This window comes from Malania oleifera, chromosome 10 (assembly GCF_029873635.1).
Source record: "Malania oleifera isolate guangnan ecotype guangnan chromosome 10, ASM2987363v1, whole genome shotgun sequence".
In the NCBI taxonomy this organism is placed as follows: Eukaryota; Viridiplantae; Streptophyta; class Magnoliopsida; order Santalales; family Ximeniaceae; genus Malania; species Malania oleifera.
The window spans coordinates 86,187,996-86,211,987 of NC_080426.1; the positions used below are offsets into that span (position 1 = coordinate 86,187,996).

The 23,992-nt window shown below is 36.3% G+C and overlaps 1 protein-coding gene across 3 annotated transcripts in view; it reads right to left on the bottom strand.

Annotated features, from left to right (window-relative positions):
- Positions 1-855: 855 nt before the first annotated feature.
- Positions 856-23,992, bottom strand: part of LOC131165233 (probable arabinosyltransferase ARAD1) — a 60,781-nt gene continuing 37,644 nt past the window's right edge. The window contains exons 4-7 of one of the 3 annotated variants that reach the window (XR_009139521.1): positions 9,724-9,832; positions 2,554-3,040; positions 1,887-2,088; positions 856-1,212 (exon numbers count right to left, since the gene is read on the bottom strand). Coding sequence is in view for 1 of the 3 variants with exons in the window: in XM_058122821.1 (XP_057978804.1) it covers positions 2,818-3,029; positions 3,546-3,630 (297 nt within the window). In the remaining 2 variants the exon portion in view is untranslated. Of the gene's footprint in view, positions 1,213-1,886; positions 2,089-2,411; positions 3,041-3,545; positions 3,631-9,526; positions 9,833-23,992 lie in introns of those variants that run through there. The other 2 variants (XM_058122821.1, XM_058122819.1) reach the window with 2 other exon arrangements.

A 23,992-nucleotide genomic window follows, 5' to 3' on the forward strand; every position in this document is an offset into this window, starting at 1 on the left:
TAACAAGATGATTAGTAACATCTAGTTCTTGAAAAGTTAGACTAGTGAATTTCTATAGCTCCAAGCTGTTTTTTTGTATTCCTCTTTTTATTTCATTTACAACATTTCTATTAATATTCACAACATGCATTAATTAACAACTGGATATGAACACTAATTTGTTAAAAAAATTATTTTGACAATATTAGTAATTTGCTATTCCTTTTTTTATGTTTCAAACCTTCTTTCCTTTCAAGTTTTTGTTCTGTTCAAGTTACTAATATATACTTAATGACTAATTTATTATTACCTATTATTTTTTAAAGCTTAGGTTTAGCTATACAATATAATTTTTTTTGTCTAAATTTTTTATATTTTTATTACTTTAACAAATAAATACTAGAACTTATTTAATTTATTGTATTATTTGTATATCTTATGTGCCAAATAGATTAATTAAGTATATATATATATTTTTTTTTATTAATTAGTTTATCACACATTATCAAAGCAAAAGTGAAATATATACATAGTTGTTTAAAACAACAATAAAATTTATTACCCTTACAAAAAACCAATCGTAAGTTGAAATAAAGAATCCAATATGCACTAACAGTTTTTAGGAAAGGTTAATATTTTAAAAATGCAAGTAAACAATATACATGAGATTGTGTGTGCTTGTAAAAATTCACAACTGTTACACCCATTTCCCATAACATCCGCTGCTCCACTTCCTGCTGCACTTGTTACTGTTGCGCCAAGCTACCCACTACACTATTTGAAACCATGCTTAACATTCTTACATCATGTTTGTTCAAGGAGTGCAATGAGACAAAAAAGGAAAAGAATTAAAAATTGGACAGAGGGTATGATGAAATCAAGTAATAAATTCAATTTCATTCCCCTTAATTTCATTCCGTTCCTACATACCAAATGTGTAATTGATGTTTATCCAACCATTTTAACTGAAAATTAGTGTGTAATAAGGAACTTAGATTTTGTAACATGAAAAAAAAATTGAAAAAAAGGAAGACATTGGCATCTGGTAGAAGATGACAGTTTGTGTACCCAAGACACCCTAAGAACAACACTAACCTCAAACCCTGATCTCTGTGCCTTATATTCAGTATCAGAGATTTTCTGAATCACCAGTTCAGACTAACCAGCAAATCGAGATTACTATGGCAGAGAGGTTTCCATCTCCATGAACAGAAATATCCTTAATTCATGCACCTTTAAAATAAAAAATAAAAAATATAAATTCCAATTATAGGAAATAAATGGAATTGAAAAAAGAAAAGCAACAGAGAAAATAGATGCATTTTAAATTTCCTAATTGAGTTACCCTCTTCTAATTGAGTTGCTGAATTCCAGTTTCAGAGTTGGCAGGGAGAAGAAATAAGTTCCACAGATTATCTGAACATTGCAACCATCAAACCTGCACATTGCATGGAGATAGCCTGAATTAGAGGGCACATAAAACCATACGCTAGCTGTCTAAGGAATAATATGGCCCCAGCAAACCAGGACTCGAATGCAACCAGCAATGTTCATTCACATCCTGCAATTCTAATTGATATAGTGTGTTAAAGAGCACCCACGTGCATTTATTCCAAATTTCTCAAATTAATTGATAGGATACAACTTACAAGCCTAAATATCTCACCACCTTGGAAATAACTCCCCAAGCCGGATCATAATTTGTCCATCCCCTGTCCCACCATCTGAGCTTCAGAAAATGGGAAATCTATTCCTTGGTTTAAAATATATATATATATATATATATATATATTTCTTTTATTAAATATATCATAATAGACAACAAGGCCATTGACTAAGAATTGACATTATTAAGAATGATCCATACCCAAAGAAGTAGAGAAAGTTCCTGTTCAGAGAATGCTCACAATTGCTGTAAATGAAGAACCAAGTTTGACGCCCAGCTCCAAGAATTTTCCAAATAGCTCCGGCAGCAGAAGATATCAGAACTCTTTTAGTAGATTTTGAAATTCCATTCTTGGGTCACAACAACAAGAAGCATGGTTTACATTTTACACAGCAACAAGAAGAAGACGAAGAAGAAGATAATCTCCAAATAACAATCATATCCTGCAACATCATGCATGAGGGTTGTCCAAGTCATTCACATGATTTAGAAAAACACCCCTATTGATGGAAATTACTACAAGAAGCTTCAGTTCCTTGCTGTAATGAGACATTATTTTATTTCTCTCAACGATTTTGTGAATTAACCACAGAAACTCAACATGATTGTTTATCTAGAAGCAAATACCGAGTGATAGTCATACTACATTTGGCCACATGGATTTCCTACCTTGAACTTGGACAAAACTCAATACCACTTTGCTTCAAATATTTTCCAAATCTACACAACTGCAAATCCAAAATTCCAAATACATGCTGCTAGACACCAAGTTAAAGAATTTAAAATGCCTTAATGGGTAAAGCTTACAGAAATCTGATAGAGTAAATTATCTTGCAAAAACTTTTCAGGGGAACACCAAAATTCTTGTAAAACATGATACGATAAAATTAAAAAATCAATCTACTCACAAATTCTATTTCTGCCCCTTGAAGCATTCTGGCTACATGTCAGAACCAAGATACCCTGGGAACCCAACACACTGCCAATGTCATCCTCATTTTGCATTTGGTCTTCATTATGCAGACCAGTGTTTCTTATGTCCACAGGAACTTCACTGCTGACAGGAACTCACTATCATCTGACTTCTCTTCATGACAATTACTCTTTGTTCCCACATCACAATGATCAACTGTCACTGGAGACGTTAAAACTGGAGCATCAATTGTAGCTGACTATCTTGTTCCGTTCCACAGAAGCCAAAGTATGGAACAGGGACTGCTTTGAAGGGGGGAAAGAGAGAGAGAGAGAGAGAGAGAGAGAGAGAGAGAAAAGCTCACCATATAACTTTCTTCGAAGATTTTTGAAGGCATGGTAAGCCAGAAAATATGACTAGATTGTACAGATGACGAAACAATGTTGAACTGCCTTCCTCTACCAAGTTCAACTGATCAGACCCTCCATTTGAAATGCAAATTTCAATTGTACTTAACAAAGCAGATATATCAGCATACACAAGACAAGAAACACTTGAATTTATAGGGCCAAACAACAAATAAGGATTATTGATCAGTTGGTAACATATTTTCTGCTCAATTAAAAGGAATTGTACAGAACATTGAAAGAAAGATTATATTTAGAGAAGAAAAAATATACAATATGAAGGAAAAGAACACCCGCAAAAATAAAAAATAAAAAATAGCAAACAAAATACAAGCAACTCAAAAACACAGAGAGATTGTTCCTTAATCAACAGGGAAAGAAGTCTGTATGCAAAAGAGAATGGTATGCCATGACAAACACACACTAAACTGCACATTTAATATTCTTTAATTCACTATTGCAACTTCAAAATCATGAGAACTATTTATCCATCAAGTTAAGAAAGCGCTTTCCAAAGAAAAGGTCTGTAATGATTGCTCATGAGAAATCCAAAATAAAATTTCAGGGATGAATCACTCACATTGTTTTAGTTTGAGGCCCATCAAAGTATCAAAGGACAAAACTGGGGAACCCATAGAATGAGCAACTCTTTCCAAGCCATGGAGCTTCAAACGAAACAGTAGTGTCATTCCTTTTTCGAGAATAAATTCTAACACATCACAAGAAACAGTTTCTTACGGTAAAAACCACATTTGGAATTTTGGATGGCCATTTCAATCATTTCAATGAATCCATGACAGAGTGCAAAATTGTTCTCCTGTTTGTAAACAAATTATTATAAACACAAAATACTGTGCTTCACTGTGATAAAGGCTAAGCATATTTTAATCTCAATACCATGCTACCAGCTACATTAAATCAATCAATCAATCCTTTATTACTTGACTGCCAAAGTCAAATGTTAGCTTAATGTTCAAAGATACTCTCCAGATTCTGGTGAAATTTATGTGGTGTTTTTCATTTGTGTTAATAAGCACTCAGCGACAATTTATGATGTATGTAAAACTGGGTCTATGATAATAACTAACTGATACATGCGTGTGCTTGTTTCTCCACTGATAATACACTAAGTAGGCATTTGATTTGGGGAATATCATGCATAGGAATCCTACAACTGGACATAGAATGTCATTACCAATCCCACAAACCAAAAGGAAATGCCCAAAAGAAACACCCAAAAGCCACAGGAGGGGAAGCACTTCCAAATAGAACCATTCAGAAGGAAAGGCAAAAAGCAAAGGAACAGAATCGCCTGTACCCTTCCCCCAACAAAGAATATATCTCATCCTCCAAGTTCCAACCAAACCATGCTCTAGACAGTATAAAGCTTTCTCCACAAGTATGTCAAGAGAATGGATGAACAACTCCATCTGTCAAGATCTGATTAAAAGCTCTGAGCAGGAAAAAATGACGAATAATCTATTAACATTTATGATGAATTTGGCAATGAATACTGGTGGATATCTACTCTCAATGCTATCCAGAGCATACTGCCCATCTTAATGTTTTCTTACCCACTTCCACCATTTTTTTCTTAGAAAACAGTAAGAGAGAATACATTAGCTCAAAAAGGAGCAAGGAGTACAAGTGCAGGTAAAAATACGGGGAGCACCACCATGGTCTTAAATTTCCACGAATTTGTTAAAATTTCAATCGAAATGTTTGCTTTCCATCATCCTTGAAATCGAAATGGCAATTGATTTCTATCTCACATAATTTCCGTTGAAATTTCAACAAATCATCCGAAATTTATCAAAATCCTGATATTTCAATGAAACTAGTCGAAATTTTAACTATAGGATGAAATTTCCTTGGAATTCAAATGTGAGATCTAGACACAAAGTGAAATTCTCTCTTAATTGATTTTATTTTTTTATTGAAACAAAAGAATATTACAGGGGCATTTGAAATTATATGATAAATTAAACTTACAACAACATTTCATTTAATCATTCATATCTAATAATCATTTTATTAATCTTTATTTGTATTTCATTTATATTAAACGAATATGTTTAAATGTTACAAATGTCTTCAATAGTTATCACTTATATTATATTACAACTATTGCACCTCACACACAATATATATGCATTTAATTTATAATATATTAGTTCTAAAACTTACATTATTATGTCTATTATCCATTTCTAAAAATTTTCATAAAATAATTTCATACTTTACTACTAATTTCCATTGTTTTTTCAGATTGAACTCAAAACTTACATCGAAATTGATTTCCATCCTTTTGGAGCTGAAGAAAATTGAAATTTAAGACCTTGGCACCAACAAAACAAGAATAATAGAAACTAGACAGACCAGAGAGAAAATTAACAGAATTTATTAAACTAAACTGCTTAAACCCAGAAAATAATCACTAAAGCCAAACAGAATGCAATTCAAGACTGAATCAGGGTCAAAGTGAGAATTCTGAAAAAAAAGTAAACAACTGAATCCCTGGCTTTCCAAATGTGCAAGCAGCCCTGGTGAGCTTACTTATAACAGCAGAGGAGCGATTCCCACGCAAAAGTGGTCATGAAGTTCATCTCAGCAAGAAAATTTAGGGACCAAACAATGAAAGCATGTCTCAGTATATTTTCTTTAAACCAGGTAACCAAATCCCAAGAAGCAACAGGGTTTATCTCCCCAATCAAGTGATAAGCTGAACAGATAGTAAACGAGCCCATGGTGGAAGGATTCCAAACGATGCAGGCCTTATCAGGATTATCATAAGGGCTGAACTGATTTCTGCAACTCTTCTTGATTGAATTCTTGGCCAAAACCAGTTTCCCTCCTTGATAATGCTAGACAGCTTTGCTGTCAAAGGTAGGGCAAGATCAGACGCAACAGAAGGCTCATATTTCTCCAAGCGGGGACTGGAAGGGTGTCATAAAAAAACAAAAACAAAAAACAAAAAAAAACAAGATGGATTTCACATTTCCAATAAAATTTCTAAAGCTGTCAAATACTGAACGTCTGATTTTGGGAAGCTTTTTCCAGGTCTACATGCAGTTTGGAGTAGGCTTGATAGCCAAATACTATTGTCTTTTAGCTTACAAAGCATCAACTCATTTAACCCGCAAAAGAGATTTAGAAGCACATAAATGCCAGAGGAGTTTGAATGCAGAGATTTCATTCCACTCAGATAAGCTTTTCAACTCTAAGCCTCCTTCAGAATGAGGTTTACAGACTGTTGACAATCTGACCTTGCAACCTCAGGCATCTTCAGAAATGCGAGTAACTTCTGCTCAAGTGTCATAATGACAGACATGGGAAGAAGAAAAACCAAGATCTAAGAGCACTGAATGCAGGGGCTCATCCATGTTTAGCCCCCACTCAATTTACAAAAAACTTGTTATGTTATATGTGTAAGAGGCTTAGAGCAACAGGTATTTTTGGTGCAACCACTCATCTTGCTGCTGCATGGGGTCTAAGTCCAAATTAGCTATTTTAAAATTAATTGAGAGAGAGAGAGAGGCAGAAGTTCAATACTTGAACATTTGAGCGATTTGAGTGAAGGACGGCCCCTCTCCCACACTGCTCCACTGGACACCAGCTCTGTAGCTCACACTGTGTCTCTCACCAGTCGCCCTCTCCCCAATCTCAAGCATCAGTTGCAGCTACCGGACTCTTCCATCTTGAATCCAGCAAGTTCCCAGATTTCTTTCAATATTTTATGAAAATTCCATAAAATATTGATAGCCTTTAGTAATTTTATTATGAGCCCTAATTTGAGGGGAACCCTCAATTACTCTTTTTTTCCATAATAAGTTCATATTTCATGGCAAAACTCTTTACATTATATTTTTTTTCATTATTTTCTGAAATTTTGATTAAATTTTTTAAATCTTTGACTCATTTTGTTACAAGCTCTAATATGAGGTGAATCCTATATTTCGCTATTTTCACCATATTAATATGATATTTTTATGACTAAACTCCTTATATGAAACTAGATCCCTAAATCGTTATCTTTTTCCCAAAATTAATGTATTGAAAAGTTGACTTTTTTATTTTGATTAGTATTCCATCTAAATTGATATTATAATACTTTTTTTTTTTTATAATAAAAGAATTTCATTGATAGAATAGGAATGTACAAGCAGAAGAATAAGGCATCTCCTTTCAAAACTCTGGGTTACCCTAAAAAAATTTAAAATGAAAAAACAAAAAGAACACTAGAAACAACCCAAAATAATCAGCAGGCCCTATCAATTAAAAAAGGAAAGCCAATCACACTGAATATCCAAACAAATACATCCCCCTGAAGTTCCCATTACCCACACACCAGCAAGAAGTAAATGGTGAATCCTATCCCATACCAGCAAAAGAGATGACTTCTTCCCATAAAAAATGCCTGTGTTTTGTTCCATCCACAATTCCATAACTCCTTACCCTCCTTTTTCTTGCCAAAACTAACAAAACGTATTGCCAAGAACTCCTCCATTACCTTCGTACAAACCCAGCATTGCCAAAAATAATTAAATAGCTCATTCCAAATCCTCCAGGAAAAATCACAATGTAGGAAAAGATGTGGAGCAGTTTCAGAGCAATTAAAACAAAGCACATACGTCTGGAGAGAGAGCCTTTAGCGGTAATCTAACTGGTAACAAGTTATTGGTGTTGATCCTATTAAGCACAACCAAGCAGACAAAAGCTTTGATTTTAGGCCTTCCAGATAGTTTTATAAAGAAAAGAAAAGCCAGAGCTAGGCAAGAACTCACAAAAGATTTGCAGGAATAAATCCCTCAGGAATCCAAAGACCACAGCTATCAACTTCCAACGAGACTCGACAATTATTCAACAAAACTAACGAGGATAGTTGCTCCATTTCCCTATCATTCAAGGATCTCCTAAAGTGAAAATCCCAAGAAGGTGGAGGACCACCCGGCTCCATAATGAAAGAAGAAATTGATCCCTCCTGTCCTGAGCTCAAGTGAAGTAGGAGAGGAAAAGAGGTGGACAAAACAACATTCCCCAACAATAGATCTTTCCAAAAGCAAATATTGCAACCCCTACCCAAAATAAATTTAGTATGGGGAATAAAGAGGGAATAAATCTGAGAGATGGCTTTCCACAGACTTCCCAAAGAACATCTAAGACCCGAATTGGCATCCCACCCATTCCCAGCAAGTCCAAATTTACTTTTTATAACTTTATGCCACAAGGAAGAGACCTCTAAAGGAAACCACCAAAACCATTTGGCCAAGAGAGCCATGTTTTTAGACACCAAATTACCAAGACCCAAGCCGCCCTCCAGTTTAGGCTTATAAACCATGTCCCAACTCACCAAATGATCCGTAACACCCCCCACCCCTGACCAGAAATTTCTCATGATTCTCGCAATCCTACTAACCACCCCCACAGGAAGTTTAAAAATAGACCAAAAATACAGAGGGATACTAGAAAGACAAGCTTGAATGAAAAAGACGCATGTAAGCATACATTTGTGAATTTTGACTGGAGTCATGTTTGCTAATTTTCTTTCTGACCAAGGGAAGGTGGTATCTCATAGGAAGAACCTTCTGTCACCCCAAGGGTATGAATAATTTCCTGCTTCCCATCTTTATTAATGCTAGAAGTAAAAAGTAGACTTGGAGGGATTAGGTTGCAGCCCCAAAAGAAGATTGAATAGGTCAAGAGCATTTTGAATACTCCTAGCAAAGCTCACATTTCCATGAGAGAAAATTAGGGCTCCGGAAAGTCTAAGTTTGTGATGCCTACCTTAATTAATTTGCTGTGGTATTTAAGCTCTCATGGAGTAGCAGCTCTCCTAGAATCCTTGTGAAGATTTCCATTACCAAGACAAACAGCCAGCAGAGATTGGATACCCCTGTGTCTCGGGCTTAACACTTCACACTTCGTGAAGGGTCGTGCTGCACTAGCTAAAGCATTCTTGCTTAACTAATTAGGCAAAGTATATGGTGGTTTACCACAAGAAAACATTCACAGCAGTTGAATGAAAAGTGAGCAGAAGCAGTAAGCAATTCATGAAAGCAAATGACAAGCACACAGTAAACATTGAAGCAGCATAATTCATTAACACCACCTCCATAAGCAACGTGGATTTAGTGAGGGACATAAGTACACTAAACACATTCGCAAAATGCTAGTGGGTTTTACAAGATTGATGAACACTCACTCTCCCCTAAAGAGATGTATATGCTAATTTAGCTCTGGCACTAGGAAACATTAAAATGTCGTCAAACTCCCATTCTACACTAAGGAATTGACACTCAATTAACAAAACCTATACAACTATTTATATGATGGTAACCCATCCTATGCACACAAGACAAGTGGTCACAGGCAAGCATAATGCCCTGTACAAGCTTGGCTCGTGAGACCCTCTAACTCCGTTAGCACCTTTGGAAAAACCCTCCACAGAACCACTAATTGAAAGAGAAAAGGAAGGGGTTAAAGTACACTCCTTTACCCACAAAAAGAAAAGGGGAGGCGAACAAATAGCTTCACGAATCTTGGTAATAAACATCCAAGTGTAATAAGTCCAAAGATCTCTTCAAGTCCACCCTAAGGGCGAATCTTGGAGATCCAAGGTTAAAGTTATAGTTTTTTTTTAATAAGAAAAGATGAGATTTCATTGACAAAAGGAGAATTTACAAAAATGAAAAAGACTTCTGCTGTCAAAATTCTGGCAAAAATAAATAAATAAATAACAAATATTTGAAAAAACTAACTTCCACCATGAAGAGGCCAGCTAATGAATCTTCTGCCAAACCAGCTGCCATTTCAATTTTCTCCCTCAAAAAATACGTGCATTACACTCCAAACATAATCCGCACAATACTGCAAAAATATCACATTTCCATAGTGTCATCCTCTCCATCTACCAATTCCCTCAAAAGAAATAGGCAAAACTTCCTCCACCGACACTAGACAGACCCAAAATTCTCCCATCATGCCAAATAAATTATTACACATTCTCCAAGCAAGTCACAATGTAAAAAATAAATGAGTGTTGTCTCAGAATTCAAATAGAATAACATGCATACATCCAAAGATAAGGCCTTCAAGTTCAAAGGTTTCCTAACTTGCTACAATTGAAAAATCGTAAAAGTATTTAGTAATTAGTTTTATTATTATTTTTTGAAATTCATATATATTTCTTTTAATTATATATAAGTTCATATGATTATTTAATTTCGATTTTAATTTAAATGTGTATAAAATGAACAATTTAATCCAAAAAAACTATTTCTGGATATTAAAGTTTCTAACAATAGGTTGCCAAAACAATTGAAAACCATAAAATCTAGTTTTCAGTTTTTTAAACAGTTGAAAACCAGCAACAGAAACAGAAAACTAACAACAAGAACAAACACGTTTTTATAATATGTTTTTTCACTATGGAGAAACAGAAATAGAAAACAGCAACGTTACCAAACAAACCCTTAATTTTTGGGGGGAGCTTTTGCCTTCCAAATAGATGAATATAAGGGAAAACAAGAATTAGAACGAGTCAAAATATCAAAAAAAGATTTACAAGAACATACTCCCAAATGATCCAAAACCCAAGACCAAGTATCCGTAGCTGAAGAACGTAATTCTTGTCCAAGTAGCAAATTGTCTCAAATATACCAACCCTTTGCAAAAGTTGTCTAGTTGAGTGTTGAAACTAATTAAGCAAAGCCAAACATAATTGGAGACTATTTGCAAGCATTTTTGCAATTTTGTGTACATGGTCTTAAACTTCCACGAAATTGTCAAAAGTTTTGGAAATATCCGCTTTCCACCACCCTCGAAATAAAAATGGCAGTCAATTTCCATCATGCAAAATTTCTATCAAAATTTCCCAGAATCATCCAAAATTTATCGAAATCTCAAAATTTCCGAAATTTGGCGAAATCTTAACTATAAAATAAAATTTCCTCGAACTTAAAATCTGAGACTTGAAACCCAAATAGAAATTTATCTCTTAATTAATTTTATTTTTTGATTGAAGCTAAAGATTCTTGCAAGAAGGATGTGAATGACAGCTTTTATACTTTCAAAATTGTACAAAAATTAAAGTTATATACAAGCGACAGCATTTTATTAGGTCAATTACATTTAAGTTATTGGTATTCGTATAATAAATAATATTTAACTAATTTATGGATTCCATTTACTTTAACTGAATATTATTAATGGTTATTTGGTCATTTAGCATTATTAGTATGTGTCAAGAGTTATGTTAGTGTAAGGGTATTATGGTCATTGGGATTGTATTTGACATATAAATAGATGGAGAGACCTATCATTAAGGTTAGGTCTTCCATTTTACTGAATTATTCAACATGGTATTAGAGCAAGACTGGTCATTGAAATTGTATTTGACATATAAAATAGAGGGAGAGACCTATCATTGAGGTTAGGTCTTCCATTTTACTGAATTATTCAACATGGTATTAGAGCAAGATCCAACCTAAACCCTAATTGCATGACTGCCACTAAATCAAGCCCTATACATCATAATACCACATAACCTGTTGCTGTAGAAGGATCATTAGCATCACTATAGTCTGGAAGAAGGTTAGGAGTTGCCGAAAAAACTGCAGGTCTCCAGAAAATTCCTGGATGTTGCTGTCCTCTTCAAAACCTCAAGAAATACCTCACATTTTGCAAAACTAACCACATAGCAAGCCACAGAATCTGCAGATCTGCCAGCCCACTAGATTCACAGCTAGAGGAGCGTCCACACGCTGCCAAGCACCATCTGAAAACCAAACGTGCCAACCTCACGCCAGCGCATGAGATACTTTTGAGCAGCCATTTTGTTCCGACTTCCTCCCAAATGTCATGAATCCTTCCTCACACCATAAGACAAAGTTGTTTGTCATCTTTTTTGTCCAAATATATCACCTTCTTTTGTTGCTCCTCTACGGCATTCCAGGAATGATTGTTAGCTAATGCCCAAATCTGTTGGTCAATGTTTATTGAGTTCATTGAGGCCTCTAAAAAAGAGGTATTGCTGTGTTCTTGACTCTTGTGTGCTTGTGGTTTGCTCCAGTTTTCAAACATTGTGTGTTGGGATGGTGTCCATTAATTCCAAGAGGATGTTGTTCGCCGTGTATTTCTGATTTGCTACTGTACAGACGCTGTTTGGCACTGTTAGAGCTGCGTGTTGGTTTCTTGAGGCTGTGTCTAAGTCTCTTGGAGCAGTGGCAGCATTTATACATTTATTTTATAGGGCTGTGGCAATGTTATGTCTAGTTGGTGACTCGTTCGTGGTTGAATCAGCGGTTGACTCATTTGTGTTTGCTTCTTTGGTTTCACTTGTAGTTGTTTCAGTTGGTCTAGAAGTTCAGTTTTGGAATCTCAAGATCATTTTGTTCGCTGTGTATTTGAGTTTCTGCAGTATCGAGATTGTGTGTGTGTTGGGATGGCGTTCTCAAATCCCAAAGTGTCTTTCCACTGTCAAGCATTTGTTAGGTGAACAACATACTATTAACTGTCTCGAAGGAAGAGTATTCAAGGTTCCTACAGTATTAAGCATCCCAACAAGCATCTCATAACATTGCATCTTTTGCTCAGAAGGGTAATTTGGATTATCGACAATGTTGCTACTGTCATATGACAGGTTTTTAACCAACTTCTTTTCTGCCCTCCAGTATCCTAAAAATCTACCTCAAGTTACCCTTGCAGATGGGTCCAAAACTACAAAAAGGGATAGGAACAGTAAATCCTACTCCCTCCATCTCTCTTTCTTCTGCTTTGTACAGTCCTAAGTCCCCTTTCAATCTCATGGCAGTTAGCAAGCTTTCAAAGGCACTAAACTGTTATGAAACCTTCTTTCTTGATTCTGTGGTTATTCAGGATCTAAAGACGAGGAAGACAATTGGCACAAGACGTGAGGCTTATGGACTTTATTGTTTTGAGTTGCTCTCTTCTCCCATTGCCTGCACAGTTGCTGCTACACTGCTTCAAATTCATTGTTGCCATGGTCATCCGTCATTGGACAAATTGAAACAGCTAGTTCCTACCTTGAGTTCTATGTCTAGTCTTGAGTTTGAGTCTTGTTAGTTGGGAAAACATCATTGTATTCCCTTTACTAGCTTGGTCAAAAAAAGGGCAAATAATCCTTTCATGCTCATCCATTATGATGTTTGGGGTCCTAGTTGTGTCGCGTCAAAATTGGGCTTTCGGTGTTTTGTTACATTTGTCAACGACTACTATAGGATGACTAGGTTATACTTAATGAAAGATCAATCTGAGTTGTCGAATATATTTTGTGCCTTTTGTTCTCAAATAAAGACTCAGTTTAATATGTCGACCAAGATGCTTTGTAGTGATAATGCTAAGGAGTACACAATTCGAAACCTATATGACTAATTTTGATATGATCCATCAGTCATCTTGTGCCCACACTCCAAACAAAATGGAGTAGGAAAACAGAAAACAGAGATATTCACGAAGTCACTCGTACCCTATTGTATCAAATGAATGCCCCAATTGGAGTGATATCATGCTCACTACTTGATCTCTCATTAATAAAATATGTCATCCTCTGTCCTTGGTGGTAAAATCTCATATTCAATTATCTTTCCTAAGGCTCCTTTCTCCCTTCCTGCTCATATATTTGGTTGTCTCTTTTGTCCATCAATTAACTTCAAGGATAGATAAATTGGATCCTCACGCTATCAAGTGTATTTTTATAGGTATTCTATACACAAAAGGGATATTGTGAGTTTACACCATACTACTCCGGTTCCTTGAGTTCTGTTGACCTTAATGAGTCCCTTCCTTTGCTTTGCCTTCTAGATCCTAACCTAATATATGTACCCAATCCCCCTACATCTTCATCTAGTTTGAGACCTTTCATCCCAATTTACAGGCATACACACGACAACTTAAAGAAGGAGAGCCTCTTCTAGAGTCCATTTCTACCCCTTTAATTCCCTCGTCAGATGATCCTATTTCCTAGGATGTTGATCCTCCTATTGCTATTCGAAAGGCAAACATAGTTGTACCCAACATCCAATCTCCAATTTTGTCTGTTATGATTTTATGTCACCCTTATATTACTATTTTGTTAGTACTTTGTCTTCGGTTGCTCTCCTAAAAGCTATTTCTAAAGCATTGTCCTATTTTGGGTGGTGGAGTGCAATGATTGAAGAGATGCATGCACTATAGGATAGTGATACTACGAATTTAGTACCTCTACCTCCTAATAAGTCTATGGTTAGTTGTCGTTGGGTGTATGCTATGAAGGTCAATTCAGATGGTTTTGTGGCTTGATTGAAGGCACCTTGTTGCTAAGGGATGCACTCAAGTGTATGGTTTGGATTTGTTGATGGTTATTTTAGTAATTTAGCATTGTTAGTGTGTGTGTTAAGTTAACAAGAGAGAGTTGGTAACAGCATTATGATCATTGGTATTTACATTAACATTTATTATAAAAAGGAGAGATCTATCATTGTGATTAGGTATTCCATTTTACCCAATTATTCAACATGGTATTAGAGCATGATTCTGAGACCTAAACCCTAATTGTCACAGACACCATCAGAATAGGAGCCTAAAACCCAAAATCCGCTGCATGTATACCATCATAGAAGAATTTCCAGCAATAGTATAGCCCTAAAAAAACAGCTAACAGCTGCCAGAAGCTAGAGCAGCATGGTTTTATTTAACGGCCGCAACTGTTACATAACATTGTTACGTAACGGTTTTTCATTACCCACTGCAAAATCGTGGGAAGAAAATCATGGTCATAGTGGCCATTACGGACTGTGACCATTACGTAAAGGCCGCTATAGCCATTATGTAACCGCTACAGGACTATTTCGGCAAACAAATTATTTTATTTTTGACTTTTTCTTCTCATTTTGTTTCCCCCTTTCATAAATCATTCCCAATATGCTATGTGGCGAGAGGGGGAAAATAATATAATAAGGATGATAATGATACAAAATTTACTATTTTTTTCAATACTCACAAGAGATGCGTTAATTAACAATTTGAAAAAACTAATTTTCTAGGAAAATATTTTACTTTGATAATATAGAAATTTTATATTTATGTTCTATATTTTTTCAATTTCAACTTTCTGTTCTTTTCTAGTTAATGTATATTTGTATTATTTGTGTGTTTCATGTGTCTAATAGATTAATGGAGTGCATAAAGAATTTTGTTTTATAAATAAGTTTATTCACAATAACAATTTATCACAAATAAGAATAATGAGAAAGTATAAACACATATACACACACACACACACATAATTTTTATATCAATGATGGTAAAACAAACGTAAATTTCTTACCTTTACCAAACAACTTAGTTGAACTAAAGGATCCAAAACACACTAAAACTCTTTCTAAGAAGCTGCCCTATTTATTGACTTCGATGAAGAGTCTCGTCTTGAACACTAAACCTGCTCTGAGTAGTCTTTGCGAGGCATCCCTTTGATCTTTCTTAAAGAGGTAGAACAATTTCATTTCCTTGCCTTCCCCATGGGCAAGATGTCTCAATTACACATTTCCCTTACCCGTTCAATTACGTGCTTCGGGGCAATCAATCTCTTCTCTAAGACCCCTCATTTACTATTAAGAAATCCCTTCAAAAGCTTAAAACATGCAAATACACTAATATGCAAAAGTTCGTGCATGCTTGGAAAATATTCACGACCGTTACACCCACTTCCCATTATGTAACATCCGCTACTCTTGCTTCATGTTACACCCATTACCATGTTACACTACCTACTACCACAGTTTAAAACCATGTAAAGCAGTTGCCATAAAATTCCTGGGCGACACTGTCAATTCAAGAACACAAAATCCATTATAGATTTTGCAAAAACAACGCTATAGTCTCCCACAGACCCTGCCAATATGCCCCCCACTGAAATCCCATCTCTAGGAAGCATCCCCACGCACCCTCATGCATCAGTCAAAGCCTAATAGGGTCATCCCCATGCAGGAGCACATGAAGCCAATTTCAAGCATTTTCCTGGCCTGAATTCTTCCAACAGTGCTTGATTTCCTTTATAAACATATTATTGAAGTTCTTCATGATGGTTTTTGTCCAAAGATCTCACCTTTTTTAGTTGTTCATTTACAACATCTGAGGAATGGTTGTTTGATGCTTCTTGAAGTTGTTTGTCAATGTTTATTGGGCCTGAATCAGTGGTATTTGCTGTGTTTTTGATTTGTACGTTGTGGGCTTATGGTTACTTTTCTGAGCAAAAGATGCAATGTGATGAGATGCTTGTTGGGATGCCCGATACTGCAGGAACATTGAATACTCCTCTGAGACAACTATAGTTTGCTGTTCATCAATTAAGTAACTAACGAGGGAGACACACTTTTTGGATTTGGGAAGTCCATCCCAACACACATACAACCTTGATAGTGCAACAGATAAAAAATACACAACGGGCAACATGTTTTTCGAATTCACCAACTCAATCCCAACATACACAAACTTTGATAACTGATGCAAACCACAAGCCCACAACATACAAATAAAAAACACAGCAAATACCACTGATTCAAGCCCAATAAATTCAATAAACATTGACAAACAACTTCAAGAAGCATCAAACAACCATTCCTCAGATGTTGCAAATGAACAACTAAAAAAGGTGAGATCTTTGGACAAAAACCATCATGAAAAACTTCAATAATATGTTTATAAAGGAAATCGAGCACTGCTGGAAGAATTTAAGCCATGAAAATGCTTGAAATTGGCTTCACGTGCTCCTGCATGGGGATGACCCTATTAGGCTTTGACTGATGCATGAGGGTGCGTCGGGAAGCTTCCTAGAGATGGGATTTCAGTGGGGGGCAGATCGGCATACCTACTACTGCAGTTTAAAACCATGTAAAGCAGTTGCCAGAAAATTCTTGGGCGACACTACCAATTCAAGAACACAAAATCCATTATAGATTTTGCAAAAACAACGCTATAGTCTCCCACAGACCCTGGCGATCTGCCCCCCACTGAAATCCCATCTCTAGGAAGCTTCCCCACGCACCCTCATGCATTAGTCAAAGCCTAATAGGGTCATTCCCATGCAGGAGCACGTGAAACCAATTTCAAGCATTTTCCTGGCTTGAATTCTTCCAACAGTGCTCGAATCCCTCTATAAACATATTATTGAAGTTTTTCATGATGGTTTTTGTCCAAAGACCTCACCTTTTTTAGTTGTTCATTTACAACATCTGAGGAATGGTTGTTTGATGCTTCTTGAAGTTGTTTGTCAATGTTTATTGAGTTTATTGGGCTTGAATCAGTGGTGTTTGCTGTGATTTTGATTTGTACGTTGTGGGCTTGTGGTTTGCATCGGTTATCAAAGGTTGTGTATGTTGGGATTGAGTTGGTGAATTCGAAAAACATGTCGTCCGTTGTGTATTTTTTATCTGTTGCACTATTGAGGTTGTATGTGTGTTGGGATGGACTTCCCAAATCCCAAAAGTGTGTCTCCCTCGTTAGTTACTTGATTGATGAACAGCAAACTATAGTTGCCTCAGAGGAGTATTCAATGTTCCTGCATTATCGGGCATCCCAACAAGCATCTCATCACATTGCATCTTTTGCTCAGAAAAGTAACCATATCGTCTGTATGCCATCCAGTATCTCTCCCAATAGTCCCTAGGTTATCGACTTTGCTGCTACTAACCATATGACAGGTGTCACTAGCTTCTTTCCTACTCTCTAGTATTCTAAAAATCTACCTCAAATTACTCTTGTTGATGGGTCCACTACTACTTAGGAATAGTAAATATTGCTCCCTCCATCTCTCTTTCTTCTATTCTTCACATTCCTAAATCCCCCTTTAATCTCATGTCTATTAGTAAAATTATAAAGTCACTGCTCTGTAACCTTCTTTCCTGATTCTATTCTTATTCAAGATCTAAAGACGAGGAAGACAATTGGCACAAGATGTGAGTTTGGTGGACTTCACTACTTTAAGTCGCTCTCTTCTCTTATTTCCTATAGTGTCACTGCCAAACCACATCAAATCCATTGTTGTGTTGGTCATCCTTCTTTGGACAAGCTAAAACAGCTAGTTCCTACTTTGAGTTCCGTTTCTAACCTTGACTGTGAGTCTTGTCAATTAGGAAAGCATCATTGTGTTCCCTTTGCCTCTCAAGTCAATAGAAGAGTCGTCAGCCCTTTTATGTTATTCCATTCCAATGTTTGGGGTCCTACACCTATCATGCCAAAGTTGGGGTTGCGATACTTCGTTACTTTTTGTCGATGACTACTTCAAAATGGCTCGGTTATATTAACTAAAGATCATTCTGAGTTGTTTAACATCTTTTTGCCTTTTGTTCTCAAATAAGGACTCAATTTGAAATGTCAGCTAGGATACTTTGTAGTGATAATGCTAAAGAGTACTTCAATACTCAATTAACTACCTATATGACAAACTTTGGCATGATCCATGGATCAGTCATTTTGTGCCCACACTCCACAACAAAATGGAGTCGTGGAGCAAAAAAACAAACATATTCTTGAGGTCACTAACACTTTTGTATCAAATGAATGTCCCCAAAGTTTTTTAGAGTGATGTTGTGCTTACCGCTAGCTCTTTTATCAATAAAATGCCATATTCTGTCCTTGGTGGTAAAATCCGATATTCAATTATCCTCCCTAAGACTCCTTTGTTCTCCCATCCTCCTCGTGTATTTGGTTGTGTGTCCTTCGTTCATCAGTTAAATCTAGGAAGGAACAAATTGGATCCTCATGCTACCAAATATATTTTTCTAAGTTATTCCTATACTCAAAAAGGATATTGATGTTATAATCCCACTTTACATCGATTATGTCTCTGCTGATGTCACCTTTTTGTACTATTCTAATTCCTTGAGTTTGTTAACCTTGATGAGTCCCTTTCTCTACCTAGCCTTCCCAATCCTAACTTATTTCCTTCGTACAGTCTTCCAACATCTTCATTCAGTTTGAATTGTCCTTCTCATCACTTGGATCATCTTAATCTACAAGCGTACACAAGGCAATCCAAGGGAGGAGAGCCTCCTCCTGCTTCTGCTTCTATGACTCTAGTTCCCTTGTCACATGATCCACTTCCCCAAGTGATTGATCCTCATATTGCATTTCGAAAAGGTAAATGCACTTGTAACACAACACCCAATCTCTAACTTTGTTTCTTATGATTTGTTGTCACCCTCATACTACTGTTTTGTTAGTACCCTATCTTCTGTTGCTCTTCCCAAGTCTATTTCTGAAGCTCTATCCCATTTTAGGTGGAGGAATGCAATGATAGAAAAAATGCATGTTGTACTGGATAATGATACTTGGGAATTGGTACGTATTCCAATTAATAAGTTTGTGGTTGGTTGTCGTTGGGAGTATACTATGAAGGTCAATCCAAATGGGTCCACGGCTCAATTGAAGGCCTCCCTTGTTGCAAAGGGATATACTTAGGCATATGGCTTGGACTATCCAGACACATTCCCTCCTGTACCCAAACTTGCCTCAGTATGTTTGTTCATCTCCTTAGCCACCACCTATCACTGGCCTCTACACTAGTTAGATGTCAAAAATGCTTTCCTACATGGTGATCATCTGGAGGAGGTCTATATGGAGCAACCACCTGGGTTTGTTGCTCAAGAGGGGTCATGCTTAGTGTGTCGGCTCAAGTAGTCACCATATGGATTAAAACAATCTTTGAGGGCATGGTTTGGTCGCTTCAATGCTATGGTACTTGAGTTTGGCCTTCAATGCTATGCAGTAGATTATTCTGTATTTTATCATTATACTCCATCTGGAAGGATTTTTCTTATTGCATATGTGGATGATATTGTGATCATTGGTGATGATGATCAAGGTATTCAGAGCCTAAAGCATTTCCTATAGACTAAGTTTTAGATAGTGGATTTGGTACCATTGAAGTACTTCTATATAAAGTATCGAGTTCTCCTGCCACAACCATCCTGTCACAAAGGAAGTATGTTCTTGATCTTTTAGATAAGATTAGACTGTTGGGATCCAAACCTTCTGATACACCTATGGATCCTAATGGTAAGTTAGTGCCAGATATAGGTGATTTGTTGCCCAACCCAAGACAATATTGAAGACTTGTTGGAAAGCTTAATTATCTCACGGTCACTCAGCTAGATATTTCTTTTGCAACAAGAGTTGTCAGTTAATTTCTTGATGCTCTGAGAAAAAAAAAAGTTATCAAGATGCAGTAATTTGCATCTTGGGATATCTCAAGGTGCAACAGGGAGATGTCTCTTATATCAAGATCAAGGTCACACTTATATTCAGGGATGTACCGATGTAGATTGTGTCGGATCACCTTCCGACAAAGGATCCAAAACCAGGTACTTCATCTTTGTTTGTGGAAATTTGGCTTCTTGGAGTAAGAAACAAACTATGGTGGCCAAGCCAAGTGATGAGTGTGAGTATAAGGCCATGGCTCACACTACATGTGAACTTGTTTGGCTGAAGAACATGTTGGAAGAATTAGGTTTTCTACATTCTCAGTCTATGGAGTTAACGTGTGATAATCAAGTTGCCATTCATATTGCCTTTAACCCAATCTTCCATGAGCAAATAAAACATATTGAAATTGATTGCCACTTTGTTCCGAAGAAACTTGTGCACGAGCTCATTACCACAAGTCATGTGAAATCTTGTTCGCAACCAGCTGATTTATTTACTAAAGCTTTGAGGGTGCTCATGTTAAATTCATTTGTAACAAGGTAGGAGCATATGATATATATATGCTCATATGCTCCTACCTTGAAGGGAAGTGTTGATGGTTATCTTACTCATTTAGCATTGTTAGTGTGTAAGTGTTATGTTAACAAGTGAGAGTTAGTAAGGGTGTTATGGTCATTGAATGCACGTTGACATATATTCTAAATAGAGGGAGAGACCTATCATTATGATTAGGTCCTCCATTTTACCCAATTATTGAACAAAATTATTCATACACATTCTCTTTGGTTGCTAAACTTGCTTCAATACTTTTATTCATCTCCTTAGCCACTAGTTGTCAGTAGTCTCTACATCAATTAGATGCAAAGAATGCTTTCCTACATGGTGATCTTCAAGAGATCTATATGGAGGAACCACCAGGGTTTGTTGCTTAGGGGGAGTCAAGGTCAGTGTGTCAGGTCAAGAAATCATTATACAGTTTAAAACAATCTTTGAGGGCATGGTTTGGTCGATTCAATGTTGTTGTACTTAAGTTTGGCCTCCAATGGCATGTAGTGGATCACTCTATATTTTATCGTCATACTCCATCTAGTAGGATTTTACTTATTGTGTACATGGATGATATTGTGATTATTGGAGTTGATGATCAAGGCATCCAAGATCTAAAGCTTTTCCTATAGACTAAATTTCAAACCAAAAATTTGGGACCTTTAAATACTTCTTGGGTATATAAGTATCAAGAACTCGTATGGGAACAATCTTGTCACGAAGAAAGTATGTTCTTGATCTTTTAGATTAGACTAGGTTGTTAGGATCCAAACCTGTTGATACACCCATTAATCCCAATAGTAAGTTAGTTCATGACATCAGCGATTTGTTGCCTAACCCAAGAAGACACCAGAGACTTGTTGGAAAGTTGAATCATCTCACTATCACTGGACAGATATATCTTTTGCAACAAGTGTTATGAGTCAGTTTCTCGATTCTCTAATAACAAGTCACTGGGATGCAGTAATTCACATTTTGAGATATCTCAAAAGTGCACCAAAGAGGGGTCTCTTATATTAGAAATTGAGGACACACTCATATTTAGGGATATACCAATGTAGATTGGGTCGGATTACCTTATGACTGAAGATCCACAATCGAGTATTGTATCTTTGTTGGTGATAATTTGGTTTCTTGAAAAAGTAAGAAGCAAATTGTGGTGGCTAGGTCGAGTGCTTAGTCAGAGTATATGGCTACGGCTCACACTACATGTGAACTTGTTTGATTGAAGAACATGTTGGAAAAACTCAGTTTTCCACATTCTTAGCCTACGGAGTTGATGTGATAATTGAGATGCTATCCATATTGCCTCCAATCTACTTTCCATGAGCGGATAAAGAACAATGAAGTTGATTGCCACTTTGTGCGGGAGAAACTTGTATAGAAGCTCATTACAACAACTCATTTGAAGTTTGATTTTCAGCTTACTGATTTGTTCAATAAAGCCTTGGGAGGTGCTCATGTGAAATTCATTTGTAACAAGCTAGGAGCATATGATATATATGCTCCAGCTTAAGGGGGAGTGCTAATGGTTATTTGGTCATTTAGCATTATTAGTGTGTTTGTTATGTTAGCAAGGGTGAGTTAGTAAGGGTATTATGATCATTGGTATATTTATTGAAATTTCTGGACTTTGATAAAAGAATTCCATGCTTTACTAGTAATTTCCATCATTTTTCTAAAATTTCAATTGAAACCGACATGGATATCAAAATTTCCATCAAAATTTTTATATTTTTGTAGCCTCAAAAGTTTAATTGAAATTGAAATTGAAATTTAAGACCTTGGCTGTGTGTCTGCAAACAAACCAAGTCACTTGTGAGTTGCCTAAGAGTTTGGCTCAACAAGAGCTCATTCGGGCTTGTCTATTATATAAATGAGTGATGCCCAAGCCCAGTTTTCAAGCTCATTTAACAAACAATGATGAGCCTAAACACATACAGGATCAGCTCATTTTGGCTCATGAGCAACTTGGTTAAAGGCTCAGATTAGGCTTGTGCATGGACTCATTTAATAGGCTTAAATTATGTGCAAGGGTGATGGCTTGTTTAGATTAGTTATTAAATTATTTAAAGCTTTATAAACCAAGAGCAACCTTGAAAAATTGATTCAGATAGGGATGGAAGTTTTTTATAAACGTGCTATTCCCTTCTGCCCAAACAATGTACGACAAAGGAGAAGATTTGGAATCTAGTTTCTTTACAAGGCATGCACTCCCCTGAGTCCCCTCTGTGGCCCTATTTGTCCCACATCGAGTACAATAGAAATTTGAGATCACATTCCTCCTTATAAAATGCCGCTTTGCACTATTGAATGATCATATTCACGGAATTTCTCTTGGAATCCACTTCATACTGTCATGATATTCATGGCTTGGACTGCATCTACTCTAGTAAAATGGGCTTGCTGTTGGAGTCCACTTTGTACTTTGATCCGTGGCCCAATTATATTTTAGATATTATAGATGAACATTTTTTGCAACTGTTTAAAAAACCAAACCGAACCATAAAAATCAAGCTCATGGGAAGGTGAAATAAGTCGGGCCCGAGCGTGTAGTTTTATTTACGAGCTCAGCTCGACCCATGTTTTTTAGCTCACTCCGATCCAAGCCTGAGCCCAAGCGGAGCCTTTAGTCTATTGAGTGGAGCTTGAACACAGCTCAACTCGGGTTGTTTGCAGCTCCACTTGTATAGTATGTTATAGCAAGCCAGACATCTATAATCTAGTGCAGGAGAGGGATCTTTTCATCTTGGGAACAAGAACTAACAGAGTAGAGTTAACTTGTTTCAAAAGCCTCTTGTCTTGAGGAGTGAGAGAGAAACAGAGAGAGAGAGAGTGCAGCCACAAGGTAAGTTTTTATAATGCTCCAATAGGAATTGTAAACCTTAGCATTAGAGCCATCTGAACCTTGAGATTTGTAATCTGGAAAGGAGAAGAGAATTTTCTTTATATCATCTTTATCAAAAAGGCTGAGCAAGAATCCTTTTCTCGTTAGACAATCAACATCACATGGAATTAATATCAACACTCTTAGAACCCAAGACCTGAGTATAAAAGTCAAAAAGTTCATCCTTAATAATCACAAATGAGTCCATCTTAATCCCACCTAGTTTCATGAGGCTTTGATTTGAATTTTTGTTCTTTTGGCATTTACTGGTAAATAAAAAAAATTATGATCCATTTAGTTGTGGAAAATATTTTCCATTTTCTAGTTTTCCAAAAGAATTATAATTTTTTTTCTTTTTTTTTTAGTTTTCCAAGGTTTGCATTAAAAGGATAGAA